Source organism: Aphelocoma coerulescens, chromosome 4 (assembly GCF_041296385.1).
Source record: "Aphelocoma coerulescens isolate FSJ_1873_10779 chromosome 4, UR_Acoe_1.0, whole genome shotgun sequence".
Taxonomy (NCBI): Eukaryota; Metazoa; Chordata; class Aves; order Passeriformes; family Corvidae; genus Aphelocoma; species Aphelocoma coerulescens.
Genome location: NC_091017.1, coordinates 68,565,875 through 68,590,345, shown reverse-complemented (window position 1 = coordinate 68,590,345; position 24,471 = coordinate 68,565,875). Strand labels below are relative to the sequence as shown.

The 24,471-nt window shown below is 38.8% G+C and overlaps 1 protein-coding gene across 7 annotated transcripts in view; it reads left to right on the top strand.

Annotated features, from left to right (window-relative positions):
• Positions 1-24,471, top strand: part of ABLIM2 (actin binding LIM protein family member 2) — a 131,276-nt gene that overhangs the window by 67,299 nt on the left and 39,506 nt on the right. For 6 of the 7 annotated variants that reach the window (XM_069014526.1, XM_069014525.1, XM_069014523.1 and 3 more), the window contains exons 7-10: positions 13,414-13,501; positions 16,174-16,232; positions 19,174-19,251; positions 23,832-23,978. In XM_069014526.1, coding sequence (XP_068870627.1) covers positions 13,414-13,501; positions 16,174-16,232; positions 19,174-19,251; positions 23,832-23,978 — 372 coding nt within the window. The remainder of the gene's footprint in view (positions 1-13,413; positions 13,502-16,173; positions 16,233-19,173; positions 19,252-23,831; positions 23,979-24,471) is intronic. The other variant, XM_069014522.1, reaches the window with a different exon arrangement.

Below are 24,471 nucleotides of genomic sequence, written 5' to 3'. Positions count from 1 at the left end.
CAGGAATGTCAGTATCAATGTGAAACAGGAAAGATAGGATGAAGTTAGGATGGAGCAGGAATTGGATTTGAATGGTTACAATGATATTAAATATCTCTGGAGACTTGTTATAACAACCTGGAAATTTTATAATGTGAAAACTTTTTTCTATAGGACTATACAAAACAATGTGCTGTTTTGTGTGCAGCAAAGCTAATGAAGCTTGAGTATGGGTGCATGTCACATGTGCATTCTGCTGTCACTGTAGGTCCTGTTCCTCATGACACCTCCCAAGATATCTGCTCCCATCCCCTCTGTTTTCCCATTACGTATCCCAAGAGCTTTCTTTGCATTCTCACCACCTGTTCACAAGTGGTGACTCACACTGGGAGCCTTCCTCCATGGCGATCCGCCTGGGATTTCCATGAGTCTTTGGAACTCTGTGAGGGATCACTTCAAACAGCCTCTGAGTTTCGGTGTCACTGTGGAGAGCAGCTGGATGAGGATGTAAAGCACACGCCTCATTTCAGTAGGAAGCTAAACAAAAAGTCATGGCCTGAGCAAACAGATTTGAAGGGACATGGAGACCGTGTCTGTAGCTAACGTGGTTAAAGCATTTGTTGTTTGTGTGCAGCAGATGGACTTGTTCAAAAAGCTTGGAACTGGGACTGATCTTTTCTCTCCCTCTGGTCTTGGTATTGAACTCGATGTGTGTTTGTCACCGCCAGGCTCATTTATATGTTTGTATATCTCCTGGTCAGGAGGACAGAAAAAATACAAAGCAATCATGCCTGCTCTTTTGTTGTAGGACATGCTTTTTGTGGAATTGTCTGGAATCCTGGCACATTTTTCAAAATGATAGTATTTCTTTTTACCATCTTGAATATTATCTGGAGAAACACAGAAATAATAGGGAGAATTGCTCTTAAAGTGAGGGGAAATCTTGACAGCAATACTTACTAGGCAGAGGAATACTCTCCCAAGGGAGCTGCTGGAAACTATCACTTAGAAAGTCTTGTAACAAGATTGGACAAGGCACTGGAAAATCTTCCTTAGGGAACAGTCCTTCAATGACAAAGGGAGGGAATATATGACCTAATAGGATTTTTTCCATCTCTGATTTCTGTGTTAATGTCAGGAGGACAGCTGCTTCTACAATTATTCTGTGCCCAGATTTTATAATATTGTCTCCCTTTCCAACACTTGTTCATTTTAACTGTTTATTCAGCAGAAAGGAAGGGAGAGTCAACTAGTGTGAGTTACTGATAAGTTATAAAAATATGGCTGTTTTTGTAGGTTGTCAGCCAAATACAATGATTTAGATACTTAAATTCTTCTCTCAGCCCATTTTCTGAGGGCCAGATTCATTCCATGTAGTAAATGGGCTTAAACACAGGATAGCTTTGTTTATAATTCCTTTCTTGTTTCTTTCTTCCGTCCAGTCCACTTTGGCTTGCACCCACTCTCCCAGGGAACTTGTACTGGAAAAGCTATGAAAGGGGCTGAGTAGTTCATTTATGAAGATGATAAATTCTTTGATTGCTTTTAAAAGCAGTAGTTTTGCTGTTGTTTTAAAAAAAAACAAAACAACCCTACCCACCAGTGCATTTATGGGCAAGATTTGCTTTGTTTGTGAAGCATACAGAGCACTCTTAAATGCAAATCAGCCCTCTCCTAGAAGTTATTTTATTTTATCTCTGACCATATATATTTATAAACCTGCCACCTTAAGTGAAGAGCAAGAGGTTGCTGGAGTTTACTTTAGTAGTTTGACTTAAAATGAAGTGTGACTGAAAACCTCTAGGGAGAGAAAGGGTTTATTTCACTGCTTGTGCTGTATCTCTGCTGCCAATCCTGCAATAGTTATGATCATGCAATAACACACATTTAAAAATAACAAGCCATTGATTTTTATGACCAGCCATTTCCCTTTTGTCGTGTCACAATCTATTTCTGTACACTTAGCACTAAAAATATTTTTCTCCTTTTTTTCAATTACAAGCAGTAATTTATTAATTAAAATTTCAACTTGTGCTAATGAACATATCCTAAAGAAAAAAGTGTAATTGTCTTTTTTTAAAAAAATATAGTATATTTCTTACAGCAATTCAGAGCCTGTTGCAAACCTCTTTCATTCAAGAAAACACTTTCCATTTGTTTCCTCATTTTTAATCAGTCTTCTAGCTGCGTTTTCCTGGGGGAGGCAGAGATGTGTTGTCTATCTCCCGGTCCTTCCCACACAGCAGGTTGTGTAAAAGGTTTGGAAAGCTGTTGAGGTGCATGGCAAAGCTGTGTGACAGCCAATGACTCCTCCTCATCCTCTCCTGGGAGGCATGTCTGGGTTTCCTTTACATCTGATCCTTAGAAATTTCATCTCAATTCCAGCACCTCTCTATTTTAATGTGGTACATGTGCAGTTAAAACTTCTTTGGATACAGACTGATTTTTAGGTTTTTAAAAATCTTCTCCCCTTTAATTGATGAATTCTAAGGAGAATTTGTAGAGAGTAGTCTTAGTTCCTCTCAACTTTTATTTTGCAAAACTGGGTGAACCCAGTTCTCCCCTGCTCATAAAGTCAGCTCCAGGCTTTTCTGGTGATGCTGGTGGACCTCCTCACTGTGGATTCCTAACTGAAACTGCTTTCCCTCAGTATGGATGAACACTGTACTCCACATAGCACCTTACCACTATCTTGTGCAGTGATTGTAACCCCTTCCTTTCTAAAGAAAGTCCTTTCCTGGTATATCTCACACTGGTGCGATTTTTTTTCTCTGAGTTCTTTAACATTGACAGCCCATAGCGAGATACTACTTGGAGGGTGGTTCTCTTCACCTCTGTTTCAGCTGGTGGTTTCCAGCATTGTTAGAGGAAGCCTCCATATCCAAAGATAACCTTCTGGGGATGTTTTAATGGTAAACACAACATAGGCTGTGAGGGGGTCACAATTGCTTGGATAGGTGACTTCATCCCATCGGTGGCCAAAATACCCCTCAGGGGTGTTTTCAGCACTTGACTTTTATCTACAGCTGTCCCATGATTCACAGCTACGTGACTGTGGTGTAAAGGTGTCTTACAAGTGCTGTTGAAAATCCCTTACAGCAGTTGGAACCATCTTTTTATTTGGTATCTGACATCCTAACACGGCGGCACGGCACTCAGTTTATGTGGGGGAAGAAAGGGTTAACATTTTACTAGTTTACATGTATGTGTAGATGTCTAGAAAAAAATAATCAATATATGTTTTTAAAGTCTATTAATTATAACCATACGTTCTTTTGAAATAAGGAAACAAATGCAGTAGGCGCTGGGCAGAAATGAGACTAGAAGTGTCAGTAATTTATATGTCAATTAAATGTCACTTATACCTCAGTGACTTATTAATTAAAGCATGAATCCTATTTTTTGTAGTTTGTTTTTTGCTTTGCCCTAGGGCTGAGGTGATCTTGTTCGCAGCCACATCTACTTTGTAAATCGATTGCCTTTCCCTTTGCAAAAGTCTCAGGATAGCAGAGACGATACTAATTCCTTGCAGCAGGGAGTACAAATTTCTGCCTGCAGTGTGGAAGAATGGTTCATTCTGCAATGTCTGTTACCCTGCTCTTTCATTAACAACAGGACCTACTGATGTGTGAAAGGTGCTTGAGCACCTTATTATGTAGGCATTAATAGGGAAACACACAATAAAGGCGGCTCTGTCTGTACCAGCGAAGGCTTCCCTGTGGCATGGGCAGCTTCGGGAAGGCTGTCAGAGCAGCAGAAGGATCCAAGTGTCAGTGCTATCTTCGTTAGAAACTGCTCTCTGCGCCAGTTTTCTCCCTTCAACAGAGAAGAAAGAAAACTGTTGGAAAGACACATCTAAATAAATCAGCATTAGCTTTTGCAAAAGGAGACCATCTAAGGTAGGAAATGTTAACTAGCCCTTTCAATAAATAATGTTTGCTGAGATGCAAGGCATTTTGCAGCTTGGGAATGGTCTCTTGTTTGATGCCACTTGCATTTATCTGGGGCTGCTGGCTTGCAAAGGCAGGTTAGTCATCAGTGCATTGTATCTGAATTTGGCTGGGTAAGTGTTGACAGTTGACCTAGACTTTCTGCTTTAAAGCAGGCATCATTAAAAATGCTGTCAGCAAGCAAATAAATAGAAATGCAGATGCTTTTTTCCCGTAGCTTTTAGCCTTTTCTGTAGCCCAGTTATATTGGTTTAGATGAATTCACCTCATCTTTCTCCCACTTTCAGCCTTTCCCTTTTTTAGCCACCTCTTCCCTTCGGAAATACGGGGCTACACCTATCTGTATTTATTATCTGAATGGCTAAAATCTCACAAATTGTTAATGTCAGGAGAAAACTATACATTAGACCAAACTCTTTGCATAGCTTTGTTCCTGTAAATAATTTGTTAGGTTTATTGAAGAGCACTTAGTACCATTTGATGATAGCTGAAGACTGTTAAATTTTTACCAAAGTAAGGGATTCTGCAAACTATTTCTGAATAACAGAGAAAAGTTCAGGATTTGAGGGAAAGTGGTTGATAGAGAAGAAAGAATGACTATTGCAGGTTTTCTGGGAGTTTTTTTATTTCTTTTCTCAGCTGCTTACTTGCCTTTCTGTTGAGAATTCCTCCCACATGTATGGGAGAAGTCCTCAGTAGTGCTGCTGTGCATTTGTGCTTGTGTAGGTTTGTATATGCAAGTTTTAGTGCATAGTTTGACTTTTGAGTCTGGCAGACACTTGTGGTGTCCACTGCTTTTCCTTATTATGCAAAAATGTAGTACCAGTTAACTATCTTAAATTATCTGAACTTATTAAAGGATCAAAGGAGTGATTCCAGTAGTCACCCTGATACCTCCTGAGCCTCAGACCCCAGCAGCACACAGTCTGCCAGTTACACTGCCTCTCTAAAGCCATGTGTTGCTGTGGTGATGCATTAATATCCAGTGCTACTTGCCAGCATTTGAGTGTTCTGACAGTGTGAAACATTGCACTTCATGGATGTCTTCAGTCCCTCATCCAATTACTTTGAGTATTCTTTCATTCCTGGTGGTCCTCTGACCCACGTCGGGGGAACGCTGCTGTCGCACAGCTCTGCACAGCCCCGGACCTCCCCTGGCCCAGTCAGCAGCACAAGCACCTGCCTCCAGCTCTCTCCTGTAACCATGGCAGTGGTGCAGCAGTAAGTGTGCTCAGTGACAATTGCCTTTGTTGATAAAGTATCTCCAGGAGGCTCTGGCCCATGTGAAAACAGTTCAGCATGTCTGCTGATAGCAGGAGAGCAGCCTGTGACTCATTGCTTGTAGCCTTAAGATTTTTTCATCCTACTAATGTTAAGCATTTTTTGTACTTTTTCAGGTTTCTTTTTTTCCCCCCAAAGTTAGGACTTCTGAATGGTACATTGAACTGGAAATACGTGGATTAAGTCTGAAAGTAGAAACTTCCTACTTTCAGGAAGGATTGTTAATATCAGTTCTGCATGTGACAGCAGCATTTCTAGTCCCAGCTAAATCTAGTGATCCAGAAGAGCAATCCTTATTCAGACACAGAATGAGAGACAGCTTCTGTTCTTAGATGTTTACAGCCCAGATCACCATGTTCAGAATGAAAAAGAGCTGTGCTGGCTTCATCTGATAAATCATGCTGTTTCTCCAGGGCTGTTCCATGTTGGTTGAGCTTCATTCTTCCCATCTGAAATGGGTGGGCTAAATGCACAGCTGCAAAGTTGAAAATTAAAGGGAGTATGTCTGCAAATCATCTTTCTCCTTCTTCACTCCCTCTCCCCGATTAAGAGTTGGCATAAGTGAGAGCCAGCTGCAGCTTGTCTTGGCTGCTAGGTGGGCTTTAAGGAATGGGAGAGGAAAGTGGAAAAGAAATAAAGGAGATTCATTGAGCAAATGGAAAACAGAAGCCTCTTCCAGTCTCAGTAGGTGGCAAGAAAAATTGAAAAGCTGAGAAGAAAAAGACAAAAGAAGCAGATCACTCACTCCATAACAAAAACAACTGAGTGCAATATCAGTGGTTTTAGGTATGACAGACCATTTTGGTTTACAAGAACATTTACCAGATTCTGTAGAAAAAAATGCACTGTTGTCCTTTTCCAGATTTTACCTGATTGTGGCAGGGCTGAATTTGCTTCTGAGCCAGAACTTGTTTGCAGATGCCACAGAACGAGATTACAGTTGTAATAGTGCTATTTTTCCTTCTATTATTTCTTTTTGCTCAATTTACGGTTTTTTAATTACTTCTGTTTTATTTTCTCCCACAACCATTAGAAGCTTCTTCTTCTGAGAGTCCAGTATTATAGTAAGTTGTTATCATTCTGAGATAAATGCTCCTGTTGGTGCATTTGATCTGCACCTTATACCTGGAAGAATAAAGAGCATGTGGGAAGCATTTAAAATGACTCAAATGTGGGTGGGAATTCTCAAGGCTCTGCAAAGCAAAGCAGGATGAACCAGAACCAAGAAAACATGAAATAACTGTACATGTGAGATTGCTAAAGCTGTAAGTAATGCTGCAGGTGCATGTAGTGAACGTTTCATGTGACTGTTTCTTGGCATCCAGTAGGATCATAAATGAATCCAGTAAGGAGAAGGTGAGGAGAATGATTGATACAAAACATTACACTGCATTTACAGTGGTGTAAATCCTGATGAAAACAGTTCATTTGCCCTGGCATGCTGTTGAAGTGACTCAGTGGTGAGTCAGGTCCACTGTGACTAAGAGAATTAGTAAGAGTTTTTCTCCACAGAATTCTGTCTTTAACTTCTGGCTGTCACACTTTTTTCTTCTCAACACTGTTGTATGGCATAAACAGTAGATATTTTGCCAAATACCTCTGCCTTGACAATGTTGCCTGTCCCTTCACACCCAGTAGATGATATGACAGCTGTTTACTAACTTAACCATTACTGTATGCAACTATTACTGCATAATTCTTCGGGCCCTTCTGTTGCATATGCAAAACTCTGGCTTTGCTAGAAATGTGAATGGAGATTTTATGTTACTCCTCTTAAAGCTGGTAACTGAGCACAGTGTTCTATTCCAAACACAAAGGTTATTTTCTGAATAGCATCACTCTAATTTGAAAATACTCCTTCGAATTCAGTTTATGGAGGCCAATATTGTGCTTGTAATATGTCACTATGTGGATGTAGTGGCAGTTATCAGTGTGTGCATCCATTGATAGCACTTGATGGTGCAGTGCTTTGCACCTTTTTCATGGAATTCCTGAGAGAAAGACAGACAAACATCTGAGCCCTAGATTGTACACAGCCTTTTGGATTAAATGTATGCTGTGCAATGTGGGTTGAAGTGCTGGCCAAGAGCAGGAGGGTTGTATTAACATGTGAGAATAAGCAAGAACAACCCCTTATTGGGTTTGCCTAATTGGTGGAATAACTTGATAGGAAAATTTTCTAAGCCTGTTCTGTGCTGTTAGGTCAGAGAGTTATTAGATAGTATGTAATGTAGTGCTGGGAGCAGGAATTAAAACCTTAACTCAGCCAAGTCAGGGAAATGCATTTACTTACAGAAATTGTGATTTTGCTTTCACAAACCAATGCAGTGACTGATTGGGCTATTTAACAACAAGATGCTGTATCTCATTCAAAAACCTTATTAAATTAAAAAAAAATGGAGTTCTTTTTTATACTTTTGCTTCCTTATCAGTTTCCTGTACATTTCTGGCACCTAAGAAAATGTACAATTCATTCATATAATGGCTTAATATCTCGGTAAAAATAATCATTTGGGGGATGAATGGAGAAGTATAAACAGGATGAATTAAATAGCCACTGAAGGAGTTTATTTATATACTCAGGAAAAAAAGTATTCCCAGTGAAAGCACATGCTCCTTAATGTTGAGTTTAAAATTATAGATAATGAAGCAGATATGAAATGATAGGTAATGGGAGCAGAACAGAGCCAGCAGATCTCTAAGGAAATCTTCCCCAAAGTGCTAGAACTAGCAAGGGGAGTTTGGTGGAGGACTGCCATGATAGTTGACAGGCTGGAGCAGGTATCCTGAGTAGATGCTCAGGGAGCTGAACTTGTTCAGCGTAGGAAAGTGACAGCTTTAGTGGGACCTAACAGTAGTGTTGCCATACCTATGAGGAGGCCCTAGAGGATGTGGAGACAAGCACCTTCCTGGGGCACATGGTGGGAGGGCAGGAGACACCTGTCATAAATTTAAAGAAGGGAGGTTCTGACTGGATAAAAAGGAAAAAAAAAAATCACTAAGAAGAACTAACCACTGGAGGAATATTCTCAGAGGTTTTCAGTATTCAGCTGAAGAAATTCCTGAGCAGACTGATCTGAATTGAGCATCAACGCTGCTTTGAGCAGGAGGTTGGATTAGATGACTTCCTGAGGTCCTTCCCAACCTGAATTATTCTGTCATTATGTGGTCACTTACTTCCTGGCTTTAAAATGAATTCTATTTCTGTTGGCTGTACTATGAAGTTTACCTGAAGGAATCTCAGTGGCCTTTAATGAACAAATGGGAATGTCCACATGAATAGAAATTACTCAGGAAATGGAGACAAAATATAGGAAAAAGAATAATTTATTGTCTAATCCAAGTTTTACACTTTCACCCATCCCTACACTGCCTAAGTACTTTTCACCTTCCCATTCCATACAAATAGTACCTTCCCTCCACTTGAAAAGCAACAGTAGTCAAGTCATATGTCTTTTATAAGGTCCTTAATCCTTCATTTCAGGTTGAGAAGCTGCCTGATGGAAAGGCTTATTGACTGTTGGTGGTTTTGTGCTTTATTCTGTTTCCCTTTGCTTGGACAGGTGGTTGTCTGGTGATGACGCAACTCTCCAACAAATTTGTTCCGTGTGAAAAGCTTTTAACTAAGAATGCTTTATACCAGTCTTCTGTGGGCTTTGTTTGTGGGTCAGGCAGCTGCACCATGCCTTGGCATACCCACCAGCTCAGTGTTTTGTGGGCTGTTTTTCATTATTTCTTTTCAGGGTAAGATACAGTTAGGAATTGATGTAGAGATTAGAGTATGAGGTTAGCAGGATCTACCTCATTAGATAACACTTAACGGTGATGAGGAACTATTATAGCAACTATATTGTATTATGCACTTAAAATGGAAAATATGCTTTGATATGATTGAATCATTGCAGCAATCTAACCTTTTGTCACTTCCACAAACTCTTTACTCCCAGCAATAAAAGATGGCAATTATCACTATGCATTTTGATAACAAGATAGATTTTTTTAATTGTTATTATTTTTTATTTTTACAGGAGAAAATTTACTGATAGCTTTTAATTCTCAGGAAAAGAATCAGATAGTTATATGTTTATCTAATATATTAAACTATTTTCTGTACTATCTGTCTTGCCTTTACAAATTACTTCATTGAGTAATGCAGTGAGATAGGATGTACTTAGGCTTCAGTGATGAATCAGACATCAGAAATCTTGAGTCTTCATTCCAGGACTCAGCTCACGCTCTGAGCTTTAGGCTGCTCAATCTCTCATGTGTCAATCCACAAGCAGTTGTTGCTCATCAACTGCAGTAAAAAATTATATCAATCACACTTCTAGAAACAGCATGAGAAGCTAGACAACCAATGTCATTGTGATAGAGTTACAATTATTGTACATATCATCTTTTATATATTCTACCACTTCATCATTTATTGCAGCCATAGCCAGAAAACAAGCAGAGTTTTTTGCTGAGCTGTCTGCAATAATGTAATATATTTTTCCTGAGTGATGACATCTAATTTAAAACTCCAACTTAACTAGTTAAGGTTATTCCTTTTGGCATGATTTACTCTAGTTTTGCTAGCTTTGCATGTTTTCAAGGCCTGGTGATCATACTGCTCTGAAGACTTTCCAGTAACACCCCTTACTGTCTTCAAATTGTACTTTGAAGGATGCAGTTCACATTAGTCACATCAGGTTTATTACTCTTTTACCTAGTTCAAGCCCTCAGGTTATGAGAAATGAGAAAAGGTGGTTGTATGCACTTTGTTGCAGAGCTTTCTGGTCCTGTTTTGAGTGAAGCGTGGGTTTGTCTGTTGGTGTGCTGTGGGACAGGTAGCAACACTGCGATGGTCCCTGTGCTCAGGGCAAGGATTGCAGGAGGTCCTTGGCTCCCCTGGTAAAACATTCCTCATGTTGGTTAGCCCAGAAGGCTCTTCCTTCTCTGCAGAGGAGACTTTTCATTCAAAGAAGTAGCTCATAATGCTTTGTCTCAGAGTGTTGAGGACTCTTTTGACTCCACTTTAAATTACACACTAAGAGTGTGACTTGGTGGTCATGGAAAGCTGGTGCATAGTCACTTGAAGAGAAATTAAATTGTTGCTAATGTTGTGTATTACTAAGGACATGCTTTGCTATTCAGGTTTGAGGTAATCTCTGCTGAAAATTAGTCTTCAAATTGATCTTTACAGTAATACTATCTTCACATCTGGATGCCTGCGCACAAAGACCTGGTGCAGTCTTGAAGCAAATGTAGGACATTGAGGAGGTTTTTTACAATGTACCACTTGAACCATAAGAGATCTCTCAGAAATTAATGTCACTTCTTCTGTGCTGTGTGTGTATTGGTATTTTATTAAACACTGAGACAACAATCTGTCAAACTAAGCTTTCAAACTGTACAAAGAATTTTGTAACCATATGGTTAGGAATTTGTTTGCTGCATTGAACTACCTCACATCAATATAAGCAAGAAGCAAAAAAATGGTGAGACCTTTATTACAACTAAGCCAAAACCATACAATATTTGCTTCCCTAAGCTTATAAAATATCTGGGTTCTGCTGGAACCAATTATTCATCGGTGAGACCAAGAAATCGGTGAGACCCTGAAATTGAAGGGACAGGACAAAGGGGCAGTGGTGAAAGCCTCCTTGGCATTTACCCAAGGGATTCCATGATTGAGACTCAGGTCCGAGGTTTGAATATAATTTATGATATCTGCTCAGGGTAACTGCATATACATATCAATAAATAGTGTTAGTTAATTCCTGCATCAGCTGCCTAGCCTCAGATTCAGATGGCACTTCTCATTTAGAAACATGGTGTGGTCTGTTTTAACTACTTCCAAGTGATGAAGAGAATGCTATGTCTTGTCTTCTGTGCTTTGATTAGAAGAACAAAAAAAAATGAAAAGGGGTGACAAAAGCTACTGTCAGCACTTAGACTTATATGAAAATGTTTGAGTTTGTCCCATTTGAATTCAGAGATAATTATGCAAAATCCATTGGAGTTCTCCTGGTGTGATCATCAGCAAAAGGATCACTACACTTTTCTCCCCTAATTTTTCTGTTATAGTTGTGTCTAATTATAAAAGAGGTCTCTCTGTGCCATTCTATACCTGGCTGATATTACTGACTATGCAAAGTGAAGTAAAATTACATATTTGCTTGTACTGTTAAATTTGGGGAAATAGACTTTATTCTGTGATGCATCCAGGTTATCTGAGAATTTGTCCTGGCAGTTTATTTTAGCAAAGAAGTCATTGCATTCCCTTAGGGAATGTTAGCCTGGGAATTGTATCAGTTGTGCTAAATCAGTTGAGTTATTGAGGCTATGCATTCCATTAGCAACACTGGTGCAGTACAAACCTTCCAAGGGAAATGATACTTCTTTTCAGTTTGATATGCCAAACATAAGTTTATCTGTTGATAATTAAATACGCTTCTGTGCTTAAACGCCTGCACTAAGGCAGGCAATTTTAAACCTGAAGTTTGAGCTCAATACTGATACTTTGTGGTCTGGAACTTTAAAGGTGTCATCACAGATAGTAGTGACCATCTTCTGAAGTTGCAAAAATCACTCTGAAATCTGCACAAATGACACCAGAAAAAGAGTAAACTGAAGCATAGCTGCTTGCAAAATGGCAGTTCTGATGTGATATGTTGCTCTTCTTTATTGCCAATCTAAAATGCTGCAGCAGGTTTTCAGGAGTGAATCAAGTTAACACTGATGGAGTAAAACCAGAGATTCTTTAACCTGGATTTACTGCATTTGTATGATTGTTATTGTGGATGACAAAAGAGCCCCCATACACAGATGACATTCTTTAATATAAATACGTCTGAAAGCTTTGAAATTTAGGGAATGAGAAGGAGTTAGAAAAGTCACCCTTGTAGTACCAGGGATAAATTTCTAGATTGATAGCAGGGGGATTTACAGTGCAGTGCTGTGAGAACCTATTTATGTGCTGAAGTCAGTGGGGCAATGCTTGATAGTAGCTTCTTAAAGGCACACACAATCCTAGTAGCACTTTCAATATTTTTCAGATAAGCAGGTTATGAGACATTCTACATGGACCACAGTTTGCATATTTTTAACTTCAGGGGAATTTCTACTGAAGTCAGGCTTAGCTTAAGTTAAACCTAGTTTACTTTAGCTCTAAGCTGTAGAGTTACTTGGTCTCCTGGCTTTTGTTCCCAGTGGAAATGGCACTGACCTCAAGTCATTTAAACTGTGGGCAATTCTGTCTAGCATGGAAGAGTGTGGGGTCAAAAAGGAAAAAGGAGATGGCAAGATTTGGCTTTCAATTCTGTAAGGATTTTGAAGGGTGAGGAGTGCTGGGAGCATGTACAAGCGCCGTCTTTAGGATGCCAGACTCTGTTCTGTGAGTGCCATCTGAAAGATGGGGTGGAAGTGCAGCTTGGAGGGACTGGCCCATGTTGTTCACTCAGCGGAGCACAACTCCCTGAGTGCTACTTTTGTCACTGGCTCAAGCCAATATTGCAGGTAATTGAGAATTTAAATATATGAAAATTGTTAAGTTACTAAGTAGTGCTGAGCAAATTGAGGTCTCAGTTCTGTTCTCATTGCAGTCAATGAAAATGGCGGTATTAAACTATGTGGATTCATCTCTGAACAGATGGCAAAACTCCTGGCCTGTCTGTGTCATTGCACAGTACCCAAAACTGCCTGCTCTGAACTTACATTCCTATAGGCAGGCTACACACATTCCTCATGGAAGCTCTTTAGTACAAGTTACCTGCAAGACACTTTCAAAGCAGCTACAAACACTCCTTGCACAGCATGGTTCTTGCTGAGCATTATGTATTCAGTTGAAGCATGATGAACATATGGTTTAGTTGCAATCCGTGCTCAAGTTTATGACCTCCCAAATTCCTTGTGCAGGTAAGTCCTAAGCTACCCTGCACTTGGTTTACAGGAAAAATGTGTTCATTGCGTAAATTTGTTTCTATCCTGTAAATTCAGACACTTAACTATTGCACATCAACTTTGTTTTGTTTTGTGTAGGCAGGACCATAATTACATTTTAAATGATGAATTGTCTAGAATGAAAAGTTGACACTGTGGTTATAGGAGAGTGTTGAACTAATTGCCATTAACTAATTAAATTAATCATGTTCAAGAGAATGGAAGAAAAACAGCTCAACTGATTAATATGCTTAATCATCTGTACCTTCTTTCCAAACAGGCAGGAGAAAAGCATTATCACCCAACCTGCGCACGATGTGTCAGGTGCAATCAGATGTTTGCAGAAGGAGAAGAAATGTATCTTCAAGGTAAATCAAACAAAAAATAAAACAGTTCCACTTGGCTCTCTTGCCCACACCTGCTTGCCCACACCATAGGCTTGCACAGGAGAAATTCAGCGTTACAGAAGGATTTGTGCAATACAGTATGCAGTGGGAAAAAATGTCATTTAACATAGATATGAGCTGAAATCCTTCATATGTAGCAACTTTTAGCTCTATTAAACTGATCTAAGAAAACTGCCTGTGCAGTTAAATACAGGGGCAAACACCAGAGAAAATGAAGGCTTTTGCATATGTGTTTTACTGGCAGTATCTTTTCAAAGGAAAACGGAAAAGAGAAGCTTAGTGGGATGTGGGAACTGCAAGGCTGGTGTATTATCCTAAAATCTCGTGCATGCCCAGATCTGTGTTTACAGCTTTGCAATTGTCCATGGTTTTCTAGAAGCGTACTTTGAAATTTTTCCTTAAGCTGGAAAAGTTAGACTCTAAAACACAACAGTGGTCTCAGTAAGATCTAATTATGGTTTAGTACTTTATTTAAAATGACTATTTTATTGTCACTTTGGTTTGCAACAAGAACTAGCTCATTAAAAGACATAGTGATACTTGTCTGGGCTCATGAATTCTCCCTCAGGAGCCAGAAAATGCTGTTATTCTTCCAATTGAGAAGGATCTTAGCAGTACTAAAATCCCATGTGAAATCAATGCTTTGAACAAAGTATATCAGACTACAAAAACGTTTCTAGATTTCAAACCCTCTGAAACTCATTTGCAAGTCAATCTTCTCTTCAGTTCCATTTGTTGTAAGGGTAGCTATTTGTTATGGTTTGTTCTGGTTATTAGTTCAAATAATAGCAAGGTATGCTCAGGTTCTATTAATTTGGATCCATCTTACTGTATTTTCTGACACATGGAATGTTCATACCAGCTTACTGGCATGCCCTTTTTATCTTCACATGGAGAGCAGTTTCCATTTGAAGCTGGTGTTATTGCCATGAAAGATCTGTGATTTGGACTGCCTAACCTGTTAGATAATAAAAAATGTCAGAGCCCAGGCTTTTATAATGTGTTCTTCATCCTCTTAATAAACTACTGTAAAGTTCCTTTAGGTGTTGCATGTTCCTTAGCAGAAATTTTCAGTGATCATCCAACAGACAAGTTTTGGGAAAGGGCTTCTTTTCTTCTGTGTGAAAAAGTTTCCCAGCCAGTGATGCTTGGCTATAGACAGGAGTAGTTAAAAAAAAAAAAAAAAAAAAAAAAAGTGATCTAAATACTTCTTAAATCAACTGGGATAATTTACAGCAATTAATGAGACAAGTGGGGCAAGCTCAGACCCACTTGTGAGTAGAAGATAACTTAGCATTAAATTTAAAGGTGCTATAAAAATGATTCTTAGTTGTTCAGTAACAAAAAAACCCAGTAACTTAGTAAACATAATTTATCTGGTCTGTACTTATAGGTACTCTTTTACTGCAAGAGTCTGGGCTCATCTGGGTTATTTTTGTGAAATAAATTCTAATGATCTCCATCTGTCTTCTGGGAAATAGACTTTCTGTTTCTATCTTGTTTCCAAAATCCACAAGTTAGAAAACTACCAAACTGCTGTGAAAACAAAGCATTTCCAATTATTCTTCTTGGTGCTCTCCACCCAGTATAAACATTAAATATTTATTACGCAAAGGTTCTCAACTTCCCATTTAGTCAGGCAGAAGTTGCAGTGCACTCATATTATTTAACTGTGGGGAGCTTTAATTTGTGGCTTGTCTGAGTTCAGACTGGAATACACATAAAGGTTACTATTAAAACTTAAAAATAATTATTTTATTTTATATCACTATACACATTCCACTTCCACTGAATGCTATTTCGAACTTCATGTTCAACTTATTTTAAAATACTTTTTCCTTTGTGACTAGCACAAAACTATTCAAGTTTCTATCTCACACTCATTGTTTGCTTACGTATCTTCAAGATCCTTGTTTCAATACCTGTATGCAATAGAGAATTGACTCATTCTGTATCTCCTGCTTCTTCCAGGATGGATATTCCCCTGAATTTATGCAGTTCCTTAGTATTTGACTTACAAGAGACAAACAGGAAGTGCAAGAACAGAACAGTGAATAAGTCATAGACAGACTGGATTTTCAGCTGGGGTTACATGGCACAGTGCTATTCCATCCCACCACAGTGTGCTACTGTGTATGACTCGAGCCAGACTATTACAAGAATATGTATTATAAGAGTGCAGGAAATTCCAACTATATATAAAGAAAAAAATTACCATAAGAGTGAAACAGGTTGCTCAGAGATGCTGTAGGTTCTCCCTCCTTGGAGACAGGCAGAGCCCAGCCAGACATCGCCCTGCCTGCTGTTATGGGACCTGCCCTGAGCAGGAGGCTGGACTGGAGGGGCTCCAGAGATCCCATAGCACACTTCTTAGGACTCAGATTTTGATGTTGATCTCCCATATTGAAGTACATGGATCTTTCTGAAATCTTTTAAATGTTTTGTGATCAGGCTTACTGGTATTGAGAGGTTGTCAGGTTGAACTTTGAAAACATCCATGCACTAGCAGGGGAAGTAGTCAATCAGCTGTCGTTTAAAACCTTATAGGAAAATTTAATAAGGTTCTTATTTTGAACTTTTTAAGGTTCTTATCATGGAAATGAATTAAGCAGAACTTTAAATTTACTTTACAGGAACATCCATTTGGCATCCAGTTTGTAGACAGGCTGCAAAGGCTGAAGAAAAAAACAAGGTAAAAAGACTGTGTTTTTATGCAGTGTTATTTGATTGACATACTATTCTTGATCCTTTTTTTTTTTTTTTTGCAGCAGGCATGGAGGGAAGGGTTTGGAAATTTTTCACCACTGTAATTTTAAATTTTAAATGACGGGAATCTAGTTGGATAATGAAATGTAATCATGTAATATAAATATTCTGCTTTTAATCAGTGATTAAAGCTATAACTTCAGGAGAATGCTGACCTAAGAGTTATATATATAAACGGAATAAGGAAAAATGTGAAAATATGAATAAGAAAAAAGAAGTTAATTTTTAACTTCTGTCTGATTATGATGTGATCAGTTCATGACCTCTTCTCTTTTCATGTGGCTCTGAACTTAAAAGATAAAGGGACTTTCACTTAGTTTTTACAAAAAAAAAGTCTCCTTGGAGTTTCTTTTTTATTATTTGTTTATAAAATGTTGGCAAGCCAGCCACAATTTAATTTCATCTCTGGCTTTAAGTATCTCCTTAAATTAGATGATTTGTGCACCTCTCTGTGTGCAAGGGGGAAAGGGGGGAATTCTGGCAACCTGAATAATTACAAGATGAGCAGATGAATAAGCTGTCCCTAGCACATGATCCTTCTGAAGTGGTGGGAATGAGTTACAACTATCTCACTTAATGTAGAGGCCAAGTGTGGGTTTTTCACTTCTGATGTTCTCTGGTGCTCCAAGTGGTACCCTGGGTATCCTTGTTCAAAAAAAGCTCTGCTTTGGTTCAAGGCTTGGAGAAAGGCAATGGGACAAGTTAGAACAGCAGGCAGCAGCCGTAAAAAGATTGTTAAATCTGGTGTGGTGGAAAGTCCAACTTTGACTAAATTAGTTTGAAAAAAAATTTGTTTGGGCTTTACCCTAAAGTATCTTGGCTGTAGATTTTGTACCCATGTGTTTGGGAAGTGATTGCTCTAGTTTTCTTTATGACAAGCTCTGAATATCATATAATTTTCCAAAGCCTTGCAGTTTTTCTTTTTCTTAGATTTTTTCCTATTTTCTTATCTTTATTCTCATTATTGAAAAAATAAAACCAGAAGGAAGGATGCCTTTTCAAAGAGAGTAATAATGAACTTTTCAACATAACTTGTAAAGTTTGGAATGGGATCTACTGCTTGAGAAATTGGCTGTTCGACCTTGCAATTTGTTGTTTTTAAGTAATCTTCCTATATATAGATATATGAACAGCATGTAATTAAAGTAGGTGACAAAGGCAAAAGGAGAAAGTGGCAGCATGCTCCAAAACTTTGGAGATGGAGTGGAAGGGAGAAAGAAGTTGTGAAAGAGACTGACAGCATAAAGAAAGATGATGGGAGAGTGAGATTTTAAGCAGAAGGGAGAAAGCTGGAAAAGACAGGAGTAATCAAAGCAGCAAGAGAAATTAAGGTTTATAAAAAGGCATGCAGGGAAAAGAGGTAGGTGGAAGAAGAAGAAAAATGTGTAGTACAGAGAATGAACGTACAGAGGCAATAGAGTCAGCAAAGGTGTGAGGTTTTATTGAAAAAGCTGGGAGATGATGTGCAGCAGGTGTGGATGGGGATGCTAAAAGAGGTAATGGATCATGAAGAGAATAAAGAAAATGTGTGAGATGTGGGATGTCTCATATCCAATTCTTTAGCCACCAGTATCCTCCAAGTACTTCTACCTTCACCACCCAGTTTGTGGAGGTAGTATTGGAGAGTGCCCTCACCCAGGTGCAGGACCTTGTGCTTGGCCTTGTTTAATTTCATGAGGTTTGCATGGCCCCACTTCCCAAGCCTATCAGGATCCCTCTGGATGGCATCCCTTCCCTCCAGCATGTTGTCCCTACCACATGGCCGGGTGTCATCTGTAGGTTTGCCAAGGATGCACTCAATCCCACTGTCTGTGTCACGGATGAAGGTATTAAGCATTACTGGTCCCAGTATGGACCCTTGAAGGACACCCGTCATTTCTGGTTTCCACTTGGGCAGTTCAAAGAGGTTACTGGAAATGTGCAAGGCTCATGCTGGGAGCTCCAGGAACCTCCTGGTGCCAGCGAAATGCCCTGACTGTGCTCTTCCAAGGGCTCTCAGGAAAGGACTGACCCCTTGTCTGCCCTTGGAAAGACCCAGAGCTTGGAGGGGACCTCTGCAGGTCATCTTGTCCAACCCCTCTGCTCAAGCATTGCTGCCTAGAGCCAGATGCCCATGGCCATGGACACAGAACACAGAAATAACCTCTGAAGCTTTTTCTGGGAATCCTGAGCTTAATCCAAAACTGTCGTTTGATCTTAACTGGGTTCAAAACATTGGAATAGTGCAGTTTTCTAATGTTATTTTTCTCTTCTGCTTTGTGTGTCCTGTAGGGACATCATGAAAGAGAAAATATGGTTTTTACATGACATCAGTGCATTGGTGATGCTTTCATGTCATTTACACAAGTTCTGGAAAACTGAAAAGTGCTTTATCTGTGCAGACAAGGTGTTTAATTAGATTGTCTGTGTTAAATGATCATCGCCCATGTCCCTTTCTCTGTCGTGTTCACTGTGAGTGAATGGTGTGGCAGCGTGACAAGTTCCAGACTTGTAGAATGGTTTGATGGTATAACCTTGGAGTAAAAATGTTGCCACTGTATCATCTTGTAACTTGACCTGTCTCTGATAGTGCCCAAAGGCTGTTCTGGCCCCCCAGAAGTGCTCTGGGTTATTTTGTTCTGAAGAACATGGAAAAGAAAGCCATGTGTAAAACTATTTTTGCATTTTTAAAAGGTTGAATTGATTGTCTGAACGTGTTCTTTTATTTTTAACTCCATGCCTGTATGTTTTGAGCTCTCTATAATACGTCATTTTTGAGTGGTAAAGATTGAATTAAATTAAATGTCTTGTATGCTTGTTTTGAAATAACAGTTACATTATCTTTGACTCTCCTGTATTTCCTATCTATTTCGCTTCTCCTGCTACAGGAAACAAGGATTTCTTCTGAGAGTATTATTTCTGTACCTGCTTCAAGTACATCAGGTTCCCCAAGCCGTGTGATCTATGTGAGTATTTCACAGTGAAATTTGTTCTGTGGGCTGGGGAGAACCTTGTGCTTCCTCCTACAATTTAGCACATTTTATGGAAAGTTAGTGTCTCCAAACCACTGTGGTTGGTGATTCCTCCATTCTCGAGTTTAAAATGTTTGAATACTGCATTTACCATAACAGAATTCTGGCATTTCCCTCTCACTTTTGTGGAGTATTTATAGCACTTACACTACAACTAGAGCTGGCTTATACCAAAGCATGCAGAATACCACAGTGCTTTCTGAAAAGAAAAGTCTAAGTAAACAGTACAGCCCACAGGTAGATTACAAGCTTAGATTTGAACTTAACTTGTCTAAATTGAGCTCCTGAGCCTGCATCTGATTGCTTATGGAAACACTCAAGAGTGTGATTGCAGGACTCTGGCCTTGCCAAATGCCAGTCCCTTGCTCAGAGGACCTTTGATGTGTATGGTTTAAGGAGTGCTCTGGAAAGCTCATAGGGAGAATTTAAAATAACAAGTATGCTAAAATTTTATATTTTTTTTTTTTCAAGACAAGATCAAAATTGCTGCAGTGTTGTGTTCATGGCCAAATTCTCAAGGCTGCCAGCAATAGGTAAAAAATTCAAGTGTGGTGTGATCCATACAAATATCTCTTGCAGGGCTTCAGCATTTCCTGGGCTTTTCTTTGTCCTGGTCAGGTATCCCTCAGGTAGGCAGGTCATCCTCATCAGTTAGAACCATGTAGTGAGAAAATTGTTGGAGATGCAGTTGTCTTCCAGAGAGGTTATTATACAAACATTAACCTCTTACCTACTACACTGAGACAAGCAAAAGAGTGCTTTGGATCCACACTTGTCTTTTTTCTTCAAACAGAAGTTATTTTGAATACAATATACCGTTTATCTGAGTAAGACTGAACTTGCAGTGGAACAAGTGCCCCTTCTGTAAATGCTTTTCAGTGACACTGAGTGCTGGTGAATACCAGTGGTATATTACCAGTAAAGAAATGTCATTGTGAAGACAGTCATTGTGCTGGGAGCCTATTATCATGGCTGGGAGCATATTACCACTTTCTTTGGCCAGATGAGCTCTATTTCTTCAGGCATGCACCATCTCATTGTGTTTTTAAGCATGAGAATGCTGCTAAGGTGTGTATGTTTTTAGAGACACCTATCTAACTGCAGGATGGTACTGTTTTTATTGATGTTTGTGGTAACAACTTTAAATATACTTCATGGGCTGTTAAAAGTCAAGGACAAACCTCCATTCTCCTTTTCTATTTTTTTGTTTGCTTGTTTTAAAGGCCGTCATTAAATCAGCACATAACTAATGTTTGTCACTGTAATGTACAGCTGGAACTGTGAAAGAATAAAGTTGTCTAGCAAATATGAGTCAGTTAGAAAAAAAGATTCCCCAGAGGAGTACAAGTTTTTATTCTATCTGTCCCATCTCTCACTGCTTAATTGTAAAAACTTGATTTTGATTGATTGATTAAATCCTATTTTGGCTTTCACAAACAGGGAAGTAAAAAGAATTAAAAACATGTTACTGACTTCTATATTATCAAAATGGTCCTTGGCTATCTTTTTTTACATGTGTTTTCTATTACAGGAGTGTTGTGACATACAGACATGCTCAAGACTTGTCTTGTGTGCTTTTGTGGTTGGTTTTGCCAAACCTAAATTCTTGCTGCCACTGAAAGGAGGGTCCCACTCACATGTGGCCCTGTCCCTCTCTGGCCATGTCTTCCCATCTCATCTTCATTGCTAATACTAGTGTGTACTCAGAGACACGCACTCAAATTTGAGACCAGACTGAGCTAAACAATAACCCAGGAAAAACCTCCAGACAACCAAAGAGGCAAAAAAAAGCCCCTGCTGTCTACATGACTTCTAATGCTGATGGAGAAGGCAGAACAGGGTGGGATGGTGCATGCAGGGCAGCAACTTTCAGCAGTAGCATGGATTCAGATCATTAAAACCTGTAGTAAAACTGTACCTTACCAGCTGGTGTGAGCTATTTCATGGACAAAAGATTTTAGAGTAAACAGTTAAATCTTAGGAACCATGAGTTCATGGTGCTCACACTTCCAAAGTCATGAAGTCAGAGCAATGCTAACATCATCCTGAACACCACCCCATTGCAGGGCAGGTGTGGTTCTGGGCCATGGCCATGTGGTCTGATAGGGAAGGGTGAAGGAAGCATGTTTTGACATAAACCTGAATGTGCTTCATACAGATGATTTATTAAAACCATGACACTTTTTCTTCATCTGCTGATAACAGACTTTGGTGTCTTCTTGCACTGAGAGAGGGCACAGGCCAGTGCCTTTGGAAGGTGCTGGGCATCTTTCATGATCTTTAGAGATGACTTCATTATATCCAGACTGAAATTGGCCCTAGTGCTGACAACCTGTCAGAGTCCCTAATTAAAAATGAGTTGATTTCTAAATTATGACATTAAATAAGGTTTAAATAAAAGTCTTGTTTTATACTTTGCTAAATTTTATTGAGAGAATTAGGTGCTTCAACCTAACATATCCAACTGGAAGGCTTACATTAGTTTACAAAGCTGTGTTATATGTGCTCTCATGCAAGGGATAGACATAACACTATATTTTTATACAAATTTTATTTACAATTATACGATTGCAAAATTACATATTCCAGATGAAATAGATACTCTATACTTAGAGCATGGTTTTACCAGAATCCAAAATACCAAACTACTGAATAAATGGCTTAAAGCCTCTCAGCTGTAATTTGAGCCTTCCGGAGCAGATTTGAACTCCATTCACATAATTGAATGTAGGTGAAACCAATAAAATAAAAAAAAAAAACACCTGTGTAGACTGAATGTTTGGAGAATTGAATGTTTCAAAGGCAACCGTATCCCTAAGGTTTTTCTTCATCCAAATTTGCCCACATTTTTTATATCTAAACTGAAAGGAATTGCACAACTAGATAAGTTTTACTCTTGACAGTTGTGAAATCCAATGGGAAGTTGTACATCTGCATGGAGAGGTAGTGGCCAAAATGATTGTAATTCACGTTTAAATATTCCCACTTCTGAACTACTTTGGATTCACTAGAATAATTCTCAAAAGCCTGGATACCTTAAGTGAGATCACAGCCTCTTTGGCCTTCCTTGTAGGTGTAGTGCTGCCCAAAGTATTTCTGGAACAGATGGGATAGACAGATTCCTTACCTTTGCATTACCTGTCTCTGCATCAAAGCTCTCCACTGGCTTCTCAGTAGGGAGGGACTGATTTTTGTGAAGGGGCTGTTTCATTGCTCTTTAGCTTCTTCAAGGGGCTGCAAAGAAAGTGAGATCTGTAGATTGCTGAAGAATCACATACTTTGTTAAAACACGTTTTTTCATAAGTTTTGAGGATGGAAATATGTAATGGTTATGGCAGCTTGGTTCTACTTTCTTAGTCAAGAGTAATCTTTCTTCTTTTCACGTAGTTTATGTTTGCACAAATTCATACATTGTTTTAGAAAAAGGGATAACTGAAAGTTAGTCAGACTAACTTCTTCCTGGATTATTAACCTGATAGAAAACTTCCCTGGAAAATCTATTGAACTTTTCTTAGCTCATACTAAGAAAAAGTAGAATTACTGCACACATTAATCCTGGATACTTTTGTATTTTTGCATGTGGAAAGCATTATTTCAGTTTTATAGCTGATCATACTGAGGTTTTCAGAGCACAGCAAGATTCACTCATTTTTTTGCCAACAAAGAGCTTATCATTCTGCAAAACTTGAAATGGGAATGAGACAATTATGCTGCCCATTTCTCCACTTTCAATTTGGCCAACTTGTCATCGTATCTACAGCATAGTATGTGCTGGATACAGTTTTGGTGCAATTATCCTAAGGATAATCTGTGAAAATGTAGCAACTTGATAATAAGTTACACTTTTGGAATATGTGTAATAAGAGGAGAACAGGGAACAGCACAGCCCTTCCCCTCTGTTGGTTGTGTAAGTCTCATGAGAGGATTTGAACTTTACTTGAGTGGCATCTGTGATCTTCCACCGTGGTGCAAATCCATCATCTGCTGGTTTGTGACCCGTAATTAAGGGCTGTTTAGACATAGTCAGGAAAGGAGGTGAAGCTGTGGGACACGACTGAATGGGAAAGATGAAAGAACTGACTAATGCTTTTCAGCATCTGGAGAGTTTATGTTGGAAATACATATATCATTATTCACTACTGCTTACAGCAGGGGAATTCTGCACTCTGAAACCACTTCAAAATTGAGTGTGTTTTGCCTGAAAAGACTACAATATCTGTCTCCTATAAACAAAAATTCTGTTTGTGCAGCCAGAAGTAAGTGGGATATAACCAGGGGATTGGAATGATGCCATGCTACTCCTGTTAGCCAAATGCCAGTGACAAGGTAGAAAGCAACAGTATATAAAAGAAAACAGCATTGTATAGTAAATACAAGAGATTTAAATGTTCACAAACACAAAAAGTGGTTTATTATGATTATGACTTTTCTACCTACATTTATCTATCCTTGTCTGGTTGCATCCTGCTCATATTCTTTCTTATTCTCACTACTTTCTTTCCTCCTTTCCTTAGGCAAAGCTTGGAGATGAAATTCTTGACTACAGGGACTTGGCTGCTCTTCCTAAAAATAAAGCCATCTATAACATTGACCGCCCAGATATGATCTCCTATTCTCCATATATCAGTTACTCTTCAGATGACAGGCATAGTTACGGGGAGGTACTGAAACATGGGTATTTTTTTACTATGAGTTTCAGGTTTTATTTGCGTCATTGAACATGTTGCCAAAAACTCTTAAACATGTGCATAACTTTTTTGTAAAAAATATAACTTTTATAGCTTCAGTTAATTGAGTCACATCATCCATTCATTCACAGCACCTTCCAAAAAAAAAAAAAAAAAAAAAAAACAAAAAAAAAAACTAAACCAAAAAACAACCAAACCCAAGATGTTAATTTCATTTTTTAGTTTGTGGAAATTAAAATATTGCTTTCTGTGATCATTTTTTAAAGAGATGACATATAATTAAAATGTTTTTCCATGGGAGTAGTTCTGCATGTGGTAGGAAACAGGAGCCATAACAGGAGCCATTGCTAATTATAATGCAAAAATGAGAAGCAAAGACAAATATCTTCCATGATTTTTTTTTTTAACAAAGTCTACCATGTTATTTTGGTAACACAACAATGGTATCACTCTCCTGTGTACAAAT